Raw genomic sequence first — 14,213 nt, 5'->3', positions numbered from 1 at the left:
TGTTACCATATGCCTTATGTGTTTCGAATGTTAATTAAAAGCATAACAAACCCCCCCCCCCGTGCTACGCTGCTCCCTCTTTTGTTGGAATGAGCCCTCTGCCCCCCGCTCAGCTCTGGGGCGCTGGCGCTGCTTCTCCAGGCAGTCAGTGGGTGGACACATTCGGTTGATAAATTCTGACTCTCCCGGGGTGAGAAGATGCCTCTGCTCTCAAGCACAACTGTTAGTTGTTGCCTCGAGTGGTGCGTTGATCTTCTAAGCCCTGTTCGGGAGGGCAGCTGCCGGGATTTTTGTTTGCAAAGCGCTCGGCTGCTCTCTGCGCTTTACTCTGTGTCCGGGTTTCTCTGTAGCCAGTTGAGATCGAAACGGGTGCCTGGGGTGAGGGTAAGACAAAGCGCGAACAACCGCTGCTAAAAAAACGCGGGGAATAAATCTCGTTTATTTGTGCTTTTTCACCAGCGACTGTCCATGCCTGTATATTCCCCGGGGGAGGCAGCTCTCCTCGGCGCCGAGAGCTGTTTGTGCCCCGCAAGAGAGCAGCCGGTGGCCTGCTGGCCCCAGAGCAGGTGCTGGGGAGGGACAGGAGCCCGGGGCTGTCGCTCCGGGACTGAAATGTCTGGGTGAGCAGCTGCCATTAATGACAGCCCAGCCCTGGCACAGGCTCTGGCGGGGGCCGAGCTGGAAACCGCCTGTAGTGGCTGGAACGGGGAGAGGCTTCCAGAAGATGGGGCTGGGCTGCAGGGAGGCTCCGGAAAGCCGGGGCTCAGCTTGGAGCTGGTGTGGGAACACGCTGCCTGGGGAGGACAGGAGGAGCTGGAGTCCCAGGGAAGCTCTGGTGGGTGCTGAGGGGCAGGGATGGGGGCGGCTGCTGTCACTAACGTGCAGATTTCTGGCTGCCTCCGGGGACAGCGGAGCTCCTTGGACAAACGTCGGCTTTTTGCTGAGTTGTCTGTGTCAAGCTGCAGTTTTGCCAGCTGGAAAGGAAGGAGAAGCGAAGGCACGGGCTGCGGCTGCTCAGGCGATGCCCAGTTTCTTCAGCACTGTGCAAACCTCGCGGAGATACTGGGCATCCGGATAGCCGTTCCTGCGGGGAGAGGGAAGCGCTGTCAATCCCGCTGACGGTGCTAAACACCCCCCCTCACCCCCCCCGCCAAAAGGGAGCAGCAGTTTATTTTTACCCCATCCCTTCGACAGGGGCTGAGGGTGGAAGTCCTGCTGCCGGGGAGCTGCTGCTGCTGCCCGCGGGCACAGCTGGCGCCCGGAGCTGGCTGCGGAGCGCTGCCACGGGAAAAGGCAGGAAAGCTGGGAGTGAGCAGGGCCCGGAATTCTTGGCCATTGGGAACTTACAGTGTGGGGCGGGCAAGGGCTTTAGCTCCAGCTGGAGGGTGCCAGGGCTGGTGTCCCACACCACAGCTGCCCTCAGAGCTGAAGCAAAGGGAGGCACCAGCTCTGCCATGGTGGGAGCCTGGGAGAGCCACCCCGTGCCAGGGTTTGTTGAGCTGGAGCCTATGGTCTTCCTCCTCCTCCAATTGCTAAAAAAACCCAAACCACCCCACACCTGGAAGCTTGGGGCGAGCTGGGCCATACCTGGCTTTGCCTCCATCCCAGGAGGTTTTGTGGGGGATAAGGCCCCACGTCACTCTCTCCTCGCCATTAAAGGACTTGATCTGGAAGGTCAGCCCCTGCTCAAACGCTTTCTTCAGCAGCACCGCTGTCTTCTGCCCTTCCCTGTTGTCAGGCAGGAAGGCACAGAAATTCCCCCCCTTGTAAGGCTGCCCTGGGCGGGGGTCGCCAACCTTAGAACAGGAAAGAAAGCATTTTAAACAACCAACCTGAGCGCGGTGCCGCTGAGCTGGCTTATGAGATTCTGTCAGTATGAAAATACACAGACGAGCGTGGCTTCCCCCCATGGGCTGCTGGTCTTTTTGAACTAAAACCGGAGGTCACACGCTCTTCAAAAGCAGCCAGCTGCTCCCAAACCCAGTGTGGAGCTTTTTGCCTTCCCCGGGTTGGTACCTCCGCTGCTTTGCATGTGGGGCACAGAGCTGTAGCTGCCCCCCAAGCCCACCAACAGGCCAAGTGCAAGTTCCTACACTTGGGGCGGGACAATCCCCCTTATCAATACCGGATGGGGGATGACGTGACAGAGAGCAGCCCTGCGGAAAAGGACTTAGGGGCACTGGTGGATGAAAAGCTGGACACGAGCCAACAGTGCGCACTCGCAGCCCAGAAGGCCAATCGCATCCTGGGCTGCATCAAAAGCAGTGTGGCCAGCAGATCCAGAGAGGGGATTCTGCCCCTCTGCTCCGCTCTGGGGAGAGCCCACCTGGGGTACTGTGTCCAGCTCTGGAGCCCTCAGCACAGGAAGGACACGGAGCTGTTGGAGCGGGGCCAGAGGAGGCCCCGGAGATGATCCGAGGGCTGGAGCCCCTCTGCTGTGAGGACAGGCTGAGAGAGCTGGGGGGGTTCAGCCTGGAGAAGAGAAGGCTCCGGGGAGACCTTGGAGCCCCTTCCAGTCCCTAAAGGCGCTCCAGGAGAGATGGGAAGCGGCTGTTTGCAAGGGCATGTAGCCATAGGACGAGGGGCAACGGTTTAAACTAGAGCAGGGCGGGTTTAGATGAGCCATGAGGAAGAAGTTCTTTCCACTGAGGGTGGTGAGACACTGGCCCAGGTTGCCCAGAGAGGGGGTGGAGGCCCCATCCCTGGAGACATCCAAGGCCAGGCTGGATGAGGCTCTGAGCGACCTGATCCAGTTACAGATGTCCCTGCTCACTGCAGGGGGTTGGACTAGGTGACCTTTAGAGGTCCCTTCCCACCCAACCCATTCTGTGATTCTAACAGAACCGACAGTCCCGCAGCGGGATGGGGAAGCCCCCGGGGCAGGGCCGGGGGGGGGTACCTACCCCTTGCACGCCGTCAGGGATGGTGTAGGCAACCTGGAGCGTGGGGTCTCGATAGTAGCCAGGCAGACTCTGAGACAGCAAGGAGGTCTTGAATGTCCCCGAGATCTTGCGGCTTGGGGCAACCGAGGCGGAGCTGCAGCAAGCCGGCTGCGTACTGTCCTCTGCGAAACACGTCCTGCACAAAGCGTGACCGCAGGGGGCCTGGCAGGTCACACCTGAGCCCTGGCAAGCATCACACCGGCCCGGGGGGGTCTCGTCGCTTTCCTGTCCGAGGCTGGGGCCTCTCTGCCACGAGGAGGGCTCAGGCTGCTCCTGCACATCGCTCCTGCCCGCGGGGAGCAGGGCCCTTTCCTGGCCCCTGGCCTCCGGTGACAGTGGCTCGGTGGCCGCAGCCCTGTAGAGCCACGTGGGCAGGGAGCGAGGGGCTGCGTCTGCCGAGCGCAGCGGTGCCATCGCTTCACCGTGGCCTCCTCTGCTCTTGTCTCTGGCAAACTGGAATCTGTCTGGCAAAACCTGCTTTCGCCGTGCAATGTCAGGCTCCCCCACAGAGAGTTTTGTCTTTGGTGGTTCCTGGGAGTCCCTCAGACCAGCGGGACTTGCCTTATCCACCGCAGCAGGGCTCAGAAGACTGCTTCCTCCCTGCAGGGCCCCAGGACCAGCATGGTCACCGGCCTCCTCCTGCCCCATTGCCTGCTGGAACCTCCAAGGACTGGGGGACCTCTCATCCTCTGCCTCTGGCAGCCGGGGAGCCCTGAGCACGTCTGCGTCGTCCGCTCTGTCGCTCGTGTCCAGGTGCCGCAGGTCCATCTGCAGGGACTCCAGGCTGCCGGGAAGGGCTGAGCCCAGCGCCATGTCCCGGCTTCTGCTCGCCTGGTTGGCACCCGGGTGCCCTGTACTCTCTGGTCCTGGAGACAAGGAGGAAGACTTCAGGGCACGGAGCCTCCTGGAGGAAAACACGTGGAAAGCCTCAGTCACTGCTGGCAGCATCTCCTTGGGGCAGGCAAGACAGAGCTTGTCCTTGTCTTTGCTGAGCCCAACCCGGGGGGGGTTTCCTCGCAGGAGGCTGCACAGTTCACCCAGGGCACTGTCATCTGGACCATCCACGGCGAGCTCCGAGTAGCTCACGCTCTGGCACACGAGGTCAGGACATTTCTGCACAAGAGCTTCCACTTTCCACTTAGCCTGGAAGAGCTTGCTCCTGTCCGCCGCCCGTAGCGCCAGCACAGCGCAGTCCCCGGCACGGCGCTCCGAGATCTGCACGGCTCCGTCCCTGCGCAGCTCATCCAGAGCAGGGCGGCAAACGTCTTTCAGGTAAGACCACTGCAGGGCGTCCAGGCTCATCTCCTCACTCACCCTGCTGCCCGCGTCCTGGGGCTTCTCGCTCTCCTTTGGCCTCGGCAGGGAGAAGCTGTTGGAACGTCGCAGCGGAGGCCTGGATTCAGGGGGTTTGGAGTCTAAATCAGAAGAGGTCCTTGTCATGTCAAAGGTACAAGACGTGCTAGCGCGGGGTTGGTGCTTGATGGGACTTGGGCCTTTAGAGTCCCCAGGATGCTGCAAAGTGCTGTTTTCTTTGTCCCCGAAGGAAGACAAAGCCTTGTGTCTTGTAAGCCTGGCACCTCCTTTCACATGGTCCCATTCTTCGGGGTCCTTCTGCTGAGATCCTGCAGCTACAGCCACATCTGCGCTAGAGACGCGAGGCTGGGGCTGCTGGCTGAGCGCTGTTGGGTCACTTGGACCCAGAGCATCTCTCTCGGGTAAGTGTTTTCCAAAAAGCTGCGCCCGTCCCACCGGCGGCGAGTCCTGATTCAGCAAGAGGCCCCGGCTGGCCTGAGCCCTGCCAGCTTTCAGAGCGCGGAAGTTGGCAGCCAGCTTGAGCTCAGCTTTCAGCTCCGTCCTGCCCGGGCTGAGCCTGGAAGCCGGGGTGTCCGCGGGCGCTCCGGGCTCGTGCAGCACGGTCCCTGCGGTGCGGGAGGCTGCTGGGTTCGAGGGCAGGGAGCTGCCCACCGCGTGTGCGGCACCTCTCCTGCTGCTGAAATTCTGAAGGTTCTGCTTGGCCTGGGAAACATCAACGAGGTTTCCAATAAGGTAAAGCTGCTTCTCGTCCTCGTGGCAGAGCAACTGGGGATACAGTTTCTGCAGCTCACGTGTCAGAGCCCGGAGTGCCTGGCTGTCCATACCCAGCCCACCCTTGGTGATCTTCTCCTTGCGCAAGTGCACCTCCAGCTGCTGGTAAAGCTGCTGCAGGGCCAGGCGGGCCTCTCGCAAGGCGTCCATGTCCCCAGACATACCTGCAGATGGTTGGAGGTACAGTATGGCGATGCCATCGCTGCTAATATCCACCACGTCCACACGATGCTGGCGTAGCACCCCTTGGTACTCGGCAGCACAGAACCTCTGCATGTACAGGTAAATGTCCGAGTCCAGCACCAGGGAAAAGTCCTCCAGCTGTTCCACAGCTTCCCCATCCACCGGGTCCCGAAGCGATGGGACTTTAGCTGCCTTTTCACACACCTGGTCCCAATTCGGCAGGTTTGCTGTTTCTTTTGCTGACTCAGAGGAGTCAGGCACTTGCCGGTGATCATGCGTTCCGGTCTCTTCGGCCACGTGGCTGGCACCTGGCAGGAGGATCTCTCCAGCAGCTTGGCTCTTGAGGTTCAGGCTGCCCAGCAGGTCCCTGGTGAAGGCCTGCAGCTCAGTGAATGGTCCCTTGACAACACAGTGGGTGTTCTTGGAGTCGAAGTTGAACTGCACGTTGCTGTAGCCTTTATGCAAGTCCCTCAGGAGGGTTTTGCCAGCAGGAAGCTTGCCATAGTCAACTATCACGCAAGCGCGTATGAAGATCTGCAAATAGATAGCAAGAGAGTGAGAGAGCAAGGACCAAAAATAACCCCCCTCCCAGGCACAGGGGGAGGCAAATACACCCGACGCTTGCCACAGCCCCTGCGTTATTACGACGGCAGAGATGACGCGACCGCCACCTCTGTCTCGGCATCTGCTTTCAAATGAGACCGAGCGTAACGCGGGCAGGACTGAAAGGCCCAGGCAGCCCAACCAACTCCTGGAGGTTGCACGCGTAGTCAAAAGCTTTCTGCGAACAAGGAACGCGAGGGGCAAAGCGCACAGAGATGCAGCCCCCACTTCTACATGCTGGCAGCTCTGCAAACAGCCCAAACCCAGGAAACCCCCTGTCCCTCCTGCATCTGAAGTGCCGCTGCCCTCTTGCTCTCCCAGAGCTTCAGCTGCCGATCTTCAAGCAGTCTGGCACCACAGGCTTGCGGGAAGGTCTGCGGTGCCAGGCTAACTCCCATGCCCTTGTTTTCAGTGCTCAGACACGAAAACGTGAGACGTGGCTACTGCCATACTCTCTTGAAACTGGAGGAAGAGGCAAGAACTTGCCAGTGCTTCCTACACACCAGCACGTCTGTCTCCTAAGCTCTCCTGAGAAGCAGAAAGGAAAAATAACTGCGTCCAGCTAATGACACGGCAGAGGCATTAACGGGATCCCTTGTGTGGCACCAGATGGGCTGGGGAAAGATGCCCCTTCCCTCCGGTCTGACTGTTCTCCCTTGCTGTGACAGGCACAAACAGCCGAGTGCGCAGCCGGCCGGGCTGTCCCTGCGTTATTAGCACAGGAAAAAAAATAATTCCTCATTTGAATATGAATAAAGATGGGCCTGCTTTAAGCCTAATTAAGATTAAAGTAAAGAGAGCGAGGTCTCCCGTCCCAAGCGAGCCTCCGAGCGGGTCTGGAAGCAGCTGGGGCTGTCGTGGCCGCATGGCCAGGAGCCCTCTGCTCCTGGCTACCTCATCGGGGCTCGGCTCCGCGACGTGCGCCGTCACCTCCAGCGGGTATTTCTTCCCTCCGACCGACAGCGTGTGGTTCTTCGCCTTCAGGATCCTCTGGGCCACTGGGTGGGAAAAACCAGTAGCCACCGGAGTGAGCCCGGCCCGGTGCCGAGGGGCCGCAGCCCCGGCTCTGCCCTGCCCACGGGGGGACAGGGGCCGGGGGCTCGGGGGCGGGCGGGGGCCGGGGGGGGGGCCCGTTACCTTCGGGGGCCTCGAAGGTGATGAGGGCGCAGGGGGGGTCCCCGGGCACCAGCCGGAGGTCGGCGATCTCGCCGCCGCCGTTGCGGGAGCGCAGGAAGTGGATGGTCAGTTTGTCGGCCACCCTGTCGGGGGGCAGCTCGGCGGGGAGCCCCCGCACCCGCACCGTACGGCCCGCCATGCCCGGCCACGGGCCCCGGCCGTACCGACCCCCCCCACCCCCGGCTCCCCGCCCGCCCGGGACCCCCCCCCGCCGCGCCGGGACCCCCCCGCCCCGCTCCGGCCCTGGCCCCAGCTCCGGGCCCCGCTCCGGCCCCGCCGCCGCCGCCGCCGGGAAGCGAAACCGAAAGCGCGGCCGCCCCGCCCCGCCCGGCCCCGGTGCCCGGGAAGGGCCCAGCCGCGCCCACGGCTCTGGCGTGCAAGGCCCGGCCCGTCCCCGCCCCCGGCCCCCGTCCCAGTCTCGTCCCCGTCCCCGGTCCCATCCTGTCCCGTCCTGTCCCGTCCCCGTTCCCAGTCCCGTCCCCATCCCCGTCCCCGTTCCCAGTCCCGTCCCCGTTCCCAGTCCCATCCCCATTCCCAAACCCGGCCCCCGTCCCAGTCCCGTCCCCGGTCCCATCCTGTCCTGTCCTGTCCTGCCCCCGTTCCCAGTCCCGTCCTGTCCCGTCCCCGTTCCCACTCCCGTCCCCATCCCCGTCCCCGTTCCCAGTCCTGTCCCCGTTCCCAGTCCCGTCCCCGTTCCCAACCCCGTCCCCGTTCCCAGTCCCATCCCCATTCCCAATCCCATCCCCATTCCCAACCCCAGCCCCTGTCCCCGGTCCCATCCTGTCCTGTCCTGTCCTGCCCCCGTTCCCAGTCCCGTCCCCATCCCCGTCCCGTCCTGTCCCGTCCCCGTTCCCAGTCCCGTCCCCATCCCCGTCCCCGTTCCCAGTCCCGTCCCCGTTCCCAGTCCCATCCCCATTCCCAAACCTGGCCCCCGTCCCAGTCCCGTCCCCGGTCCCATCCTGTCCTGTCCTGTCCTGCCCCCGTTCCCAGTCCCGTCCTGTCCCGTCCCCGTTCCCAGTCCCGTCCCCATCCCCGTCCCGTCCTGTCCCGTCCCCGTTCCCAGTCCCGTCCCCATCCCCGTCCCCGTTCCCAGTCCTGTCCCCGTTCCCAGTCCCGTCCCCGTTCCCAGTCCCGTCCCCATTCCCAATCCCGTCCCTGTCCCTGTTCCCAGTCCCGTCCCCGTTCCCAGTCCCGTCCCCATCCCCATCCCCATCCAGTCCCCATCACGACAGACACCCCGCTCCTGACAGATGCTTTAATTGCCGCCGTGCCCAGGGGCCAGCGGGCTGAGGGGGGCTGGCTGGGACAACGCCACGTCCTCCGTGAAAACGGCCACCCCCCACCATCCCGCCGGGACGTAGGCGAGGGCGTCCACCTCTCCCCCGCCGCGGCTGGCCTTCTGGAAGTGGATCTCCAGCGTGTCCCTCATGGACTCCTGGCCCAGCACGGGGGGGATCCCCGAGAGCAGGACGGTGCGGGGGCAGCAGCAGGGCTGGAACTGGGCAGAGCCGGGGTGAGCCGTGGGGCCATGCGCTGCGCCCTCGGGCGAGGGGGGAGTGGGGCTTCAGGAGCCCCCCCGTGCTGGCAGGTGCTGCTTGGCACCAGGGTCCGTGCTCTTACCTGCAGGTTGGTGATGTCTCCATTCATGCACGGTGATATTTTGAGCTCGTATTTTCCTTTCCCAAGAAGCACCTGGATGCGGCCCCTCGCAATGAGCGGCTCTGCCACTGTAGATGGAGAGGGGAGCCCTGAGCCCCCCCCCTCCAGAGCCCCGGGGCGGCTGCGTCCCTGTCACAGACAACCAGGCTGGCACTGCCCAGCCACGCTCACTTGCGCCATCCCAGCCCTGCGGGGGGACAGGACAGCCTGGGCTCCCTCTGCCTCCCCTGCTTCCCACTCCATCTGCTCCTGGGAGACCTCTGCCCACTGCTGAGCCGGTGAGGTGCTCCCCCCTCGCCGTCAGCCCGAGCTCAGCCCTCCCCACGCACCCCCGTCCTGCGCGAAGGTCAGCACCACTTGGGCAGGGTCGTCCAGGAACTCCCTGCTCTCCACCTCGCCGCCCCCGTTCTTCGTCTTGCTGAAGAAAAGCTCCAGCTTGTCCAGCAGCGACTCGTCGGAGATGCCCAGGCTGGGCAGGTCAGACACCAGGATGCTCCTGCTGCTCCGCTTCAGGCGCATCTAGGGGTGGCAGGGGGCGGTCAGTGGGGGGGCTTGGGGGAGCCACGCAGAGCTGGGCTACCAGCGACGCGGCAGAGACGAGCGTGGGTAGCAGCGGGGCATAGCCAAGCTGGTGCGTGCCCAGGTGCTTTGGGGGAGCAGCGGCCCCTCGGACCCCACCTCCAGGGCAGATGGCAGCAGCAGCTCCACCGGCGCTGCCTGCACCCGCACCCTGCACCGGTCGTGCTCCTCCAGCTCCTCCCCGTAGCTCAGCTCCACCACGTGCTCCTTCGCCGCGATGATCCTCTGCGCCACTGCAAGCAGGGAGAGCCCCCGGCACGGGGGATCGACGCCGGCTGCGAGCGCGCCACGGGGCAGGGCACGGGGCAGCTTCGGGGAGGGGACAAGGCCCCGCACGGCGCCGGCGGAGGGGACAGAGCTCCGAGCCGTGGCCCCGGGGCGGGGGATGCAGGGCAGGACCCAGAGCCCACGGCCCAGGATGTCCGGCTGTGGAGAGTCTTCTCCCTCTTACCCTTTGCCTTCTCAAAGGTGATGAGAGCCGAGCCCCCCGGCAGGGGGTAGCGGATCAGTGGGGCGAGCATCAGCTTGTTCATGTCCTCCTTGTTTGTCACAAGTCCCTTAAACACCATTTTCTTCTCCGGCAAGGTGGGCAGCATCTAGGTTCGAGTACACAGACAGCACCTGGAGGAGACCAGACCCCGCGCGGGGCCTGTCCCTGCCAGCCCACAGGCTAGAAACAAGTTCATGGCTCAAAACAAACAGCTGGAGCCTCAGCAGAGTCTCTGCTTGGGTCCGGCTGTGCCTGGCGTCCCAGAGCCACGACTGGCGCTCCTGGCCCGGCAGAGGAGCCGTGCCGGTCATCACGCAGAGCCCAGCTGCGTTCGCCTGCAGCCAGGCCAGCAGCCCCCAGTGCCCGCCCGCTGCGTTACCATCACCGGATCCTCCCAGGCGACCCTCTTCCCCACTTCTTCCAGTTGCTTTTTCAGCAGCTGCTTCTCCTGCCTCAGCCTGTTGTTCTCCTCCTTGGCTAAAAAAATGCCCACCTGGAAGGAAAGAAAGAGGGGGCAGTGAGGGAACTCCAGGACGCGAGGGGCTGCGGCGTGTCCTCCGTTTTTAAGCCCCAAGTTCTTGGACACAGCTCCACCCGCCCCGTTTTCCTGCCCTGACCCCCTCGCCTTCGGTCACAGCCGCCCCCGAACTCGCCCAATTCTTGGCCCAGCCCTGATGTGACATCCCACGAAACCTCCACCGGGTCCAGATGTTGAGAGCTGTTAGTTGCTTAGCTTAAACAAGTAGTGAGTTTTAATTAGAATAAATTACTTAGGGTTATAATACGGTGTGATTTATGCTGTTTGCCCAGCTTTACTTAGCATGAGTAGCCAGATTTGCTGAAGGCCGCGATAGAGTTAGTTTTCTCAGTAATTTTGCTAGCAGCTGGTGCAGCGCTGCGTTTAACCTTTCAGTACGAGGCAAATGTCGATAACGCACTGACGTTTCGGTAGCGTTTTCCCCGAGTCTGGGACTTTTTTTCAGTTCTGCCAGCGAACGCCTGCACACAAGAAGCGTCAACGCCAAGATAAGGAGGCTCCAGCCCTCGGCAGAGATTGCAAGTCAACGAGATAAGAGCAGCCAACGGCCGGCCCGGGCACCCAGAGAGAACCCAGCGCGGCGTTAAGACGACCCCAGACCAAAAATCCCCATTGTGCTAAAAGGCAGGCGAACGGCGCGGGAGGAGCAGGCGTAGAGATGGCGAGGGTGTGACGGCCCAGGGATCCCTTTGTTCGCCCTCCCCGCCCCGGCGGCGCCCATCCTGGGCTGACGCTGCTGCTGCACCTTCCAGTTACAGTATTTATTCTTATAAAATCCAACTCCTGAGACTCTGCTGCGGGAAGGTACAGCACAGGGCTACCGAGATGCTGAGGGGACTGGAACCCCTCTCTGATGGAGAAAGGCTGAGGGATTTGGGTCTCTTCAGCCTGGAAAAAAGGCGACTGAGGGGGGATCTTATCAACGCTGATAAATACTTCAAGGGGGGGTGTCAGGAGGATGGGGCCAGGCTCTTCTCAGTGGTGCCCGGGGACAGGACAAGGGGTAACGGGCACAAACTTGCCCCTGGGAAGTTCCATCTCAACAGGAGGAGGAACTTCTTTGCTGTGAGGGTGGCAGAGCCCTGGCACAGGCTGCCCAGAGAGGTGGGGGAGTCTCCGTCTCTGGAGACATTCCAACCCCGCCTGGCCGCGTTCCTGTGCCACCTGCTCTGGGTGACCCTGCTCTGGCCGGGGGTTGGAGGGGGTGATCTCCAGAGGGCCCTTCCCGCCCTGGCCAGGCTGGGATTCTGTGACACCAAGGGTGGAGCCTGAAGAAGGAGGGAGCTCGCCCAAGAGCAAGAGCGTGGGTGAGGAGTGGGAAGGGGCCCGTGGGCTCACGGGGGTCTCCCGCTGCGAGGGGACCCGGCTCCTGGCAGTGACAGACTCGGGTGGGGGGTGCGAGTCCTGGGATGGGGTGTGAACGCTCCTCCTTGAACAGTTTGGGATGTTTCCGGAGATGTTTGCCCAGCTGTATGTAGCACGAGCAGCTCCTTCAACACAGGGCAAAGCAACCTTGGAGCAGTGAGAGACTGTTGCAGCCCCGCCACCCACTGCTGCCTTTCCGAGCCCAAGACACCTCCTCCGACCACCAACCTGGCAGGATGGCTCTTCGTTTCTGCTTGAAGATGTTTGTTGCCCAAGATTTTTACGCAGAAGTTCTCCCTCTTTCCTCAGCTCCCGTGTCTGTTGCTCTACAGCCTCCTTGGCCGTTTGCAGCTCCGCGTGCTCTTGCTCCAGAGCGCGGCAAAGCTCCTGCGAGAGGCACCATCAGAGCGCGAGATCCCCAGGGACGCTGTGCCACCCCCGGCACAGGCTGCTCGATGGGGAAGGGGGGGGCCTGCCCCCACGCCGAGCCCCAGCACAGGCTCTCCTAACCCTGGGACACCCCCTCCCCAACCGTTAGCCCTGGGACACCCCCCTCCCCACCGTTAACTCTGGGACACCCCCTCCCCACCGTTAGCCCTGGGACACCCCCCTCCCCACCGTTAACTCTGGGACACCCCCTCCCCACCGTTAGCCCTGGGACACACCCCCCCCCAACCACTAACCCTGGGACACCCCCCTCCGAACCGTTAGCCCTGGGACACCACCCCCCCAGCGTTAGCCCGGGGACACCCCCCCACACACACTGTTAGCCCAGGGACACCCCCCTCCCCACCGTTAACTCTGGGACACCCCCTCCCCACCGTTAGCCCTGGGACATACCCCCCCCCAACCACTAACCCTGGGACACCCCCCTCCGAACCGTTAGCCCTGGGACACCCCCCTCCCCAACCGTTAACTCTGGGACACCCCCCCACACACCTTTAGCCCTAGGACACCCCCTCCTCACCGCTAACCCTGGGACACCACCCCCCCAGCGTTAGCCCTAGGACACCCCCCTCCCCAACCGTTAACTCTGGGACACCCCCCACACACACCTTTAGCCCTAGGACACCCCCTCCTCACCGGTAACCCTGGGACACCCCCCCCCCCCGTTGGCCCTGGCACACCCCACCCAACCGTTAGCCCTGGGACGCCCACTCCCCCCCCACTGTTAGCCCTGGGACACCCCCCTCCAAACCGTTAGCCCTGGGACACCCCCTCCCCAACCGTTAACTCTGGGACACCCCCCACACACACCTTTAGCCCTAGGACACCCCCTCCTCACCGCTAACCCTGGGACACCCCCCCCCAACCGTTAGCCCTGGGACACCCCTCCACACTTTTAGCCCTGGGACACCCCCCTCCCCAACCGTTAGCCCTGGGACACCCCCCTCACCGTTAACCCCTCCCCACCGCTCCCGGCTCAGAGTCCAAGAGAAAATAAAAAACTCCCGGTTCAAGAAAAAAAAAAAAAAAAGGAAACCCCAGCTCAGGGCCGGGGCGCGTCCCGGGGCCGAGGGGGGGGGAGTGTGTTTGGTTCCGACCCCAGCCGACCCCCCCCGTCCCCGGCGGTTCGTACCTGGCAGCGCTCGATCTCCCGCCGGACGCCCTCGGGGGTCCCCTCGGGGGTCCCGTCCCGCGGCTCCACCGGGGGCGGCGGCGGCAGCAGGAAAAAGTCCTGATGGCGGGAGGGGGCCTCAGCCACGGCCGCCCCCCCGCCGCCCCCAAGCAGCCCCCCCCCCCCGGCCCCGCTCCCCTCGTCCCCCCTCGCCCTCGCCCACCTCGTCCATCGCCGGCAGCGGGGAGCCCGGTCCGGGGAGGGGGGAACCGGCGACACCCCTCGCCCTTCACTTTCGCTTTCGGTCCCGCGGCCCCGCCCCGGCCCCGCCCCGGCCCCCGGGACGGAACTCTGCCACGGTGATCATGATTTAGCCACTATTTATTATTAGGTAGATCAAAAGGTTGAATTTTAGCAGCACTTAATCACTAACCGATTTAAGGATTAACAAGGTGAATAGTTAATTAGCAACTTATTTGGGGTTTTTTGGAATTACAGATTCGAGAATGACAAGATTCACACTCATTTACTACAGGGTGTATCCTAAATCCAGGTAGACGGATGTTGGTTAAGCGTAAAACAAAACACACAAACACCCCACCCGAGGAGTCGCACCCCCCACCCGGGTCCCTCACTGCTGGGACCGGGAAGGATCCCATCGCTGCAGGAGACCCCCGAGGGCCGGGGGGGGTCCCTTCCCGCCTCCCACTCCTCACACACACACAGACAGAAATATTTGGATTCCGTGAAATAAAGAGACACGCCCCCCCCCGCCCCACAAGGGCTGATGTACAGACTCAAACCCATGGAGAGATGTTGGCCCAGGAGGGGGTGGGGGTTGCACCATCGCACAACCCCATCCGCGACAGCCCCAAAAACCTCATCTTTCCACTCATTCCCCACAGGGACGCCCACCACCGCCCAGCCACCCCCCCAGAGCACCCTGACATCCCTCAGCCTCCCCAGGAGGGTCTGTCCCCCCCTGCCCCACGCATCCGTCTTGGATTGAACACCTGGCCGCCGTCCCCGGGCAGC

General features: G+C 63.1%; 2 protein-coding genes across 3 annotated transcripts; both read right to left on the bottom strand.

The window, feature by feature from the left end:
- Nucleotides 1-215: 215 nt before the first annotated feature.
- Nucleotides 216-7,212, bottom strand: LOC134524328 (uncharacterized). Of its 2 annotated transcripts, XR_010073555.1 has the most exons (6): nt 6,951-7,212; nt 6,708-6,811; nt 2,904-5,744; nt 1,588-1,796; nt 880-1,084; nt 216-373 (listed from the first exon to the last, which is right to left on the bottom strand). XR_010073555.1 is itself a non-coding variant. In XM_063354263.1 (5 exons), the coding sequence occupies exons 1-5, from the start codon at nt 7,126-7,128 to the stop codon at nt 1,015-1,017; spliced, it is 3,402 nt and encodes a 1,133-aa protein (XP_063210333.1). In that variant the 5' UTR covers nt 7,129-7,212; the 3' UTR covers nt 406-1,014. The 2 variants fall into 2 exon arrangements, 1 of the variants encoding a protein (XP_063210333.1); XM_063354263.1 differs by lacking the exon at nt 216-373 and having other exon boundaries at nt 406-1,084.
- Nucleotides 7,213-8,230: 1,018 nt separating this feature from the next.
- On the bottom strand, nt 8,231-13,514 carry IFI35 (interferon induced protein 35). Its single transcript, XM_063354966.1, has 9 exons — nt 13,402-13,514; nt 13,200-13,298; nt 11,849-12,007; nt 10,097-10,210; nt 9,679-9,823; nt 9,327-9,460; nt 8,978-9,167; nt 8,610-8,716; nt 8,231-8,487 (listed from the first exon to the last, which is right to left on the bottom strand). The coding sequence occupies exons 1-9, from the start codon at nt 13,408-13,410 to the stop codon at nt 8,245-8,247; spliced, it is 1,200 nt and encodes a 399-aa protein (XP_063211036.1). The 5' UTR covers nt 13,411-13,514; the 3' UTR covers nt 8,231-8,244.
- Nucleotides 13,515-14,213: the final 699 nt, after the last annotated feature.

Source organism: Chroicocephalus ridibundus, chromosome 17 (assembly GCF_963924245.1).
Source record: "Chroicocephalus ridibundus chromosome 17, bChrRid1.1, whole genome shotgun sequence".
NCBI classification, from domain to species: Eukaryota; Metazoa; Chordata; class Aves; order Charadriiformes; family Laridae; genus Chroicocephalus; species Chroicocephalus ridibundus.
This window is presented reverse-complemented; position numbering and strand designations above follow the sequence as displayed.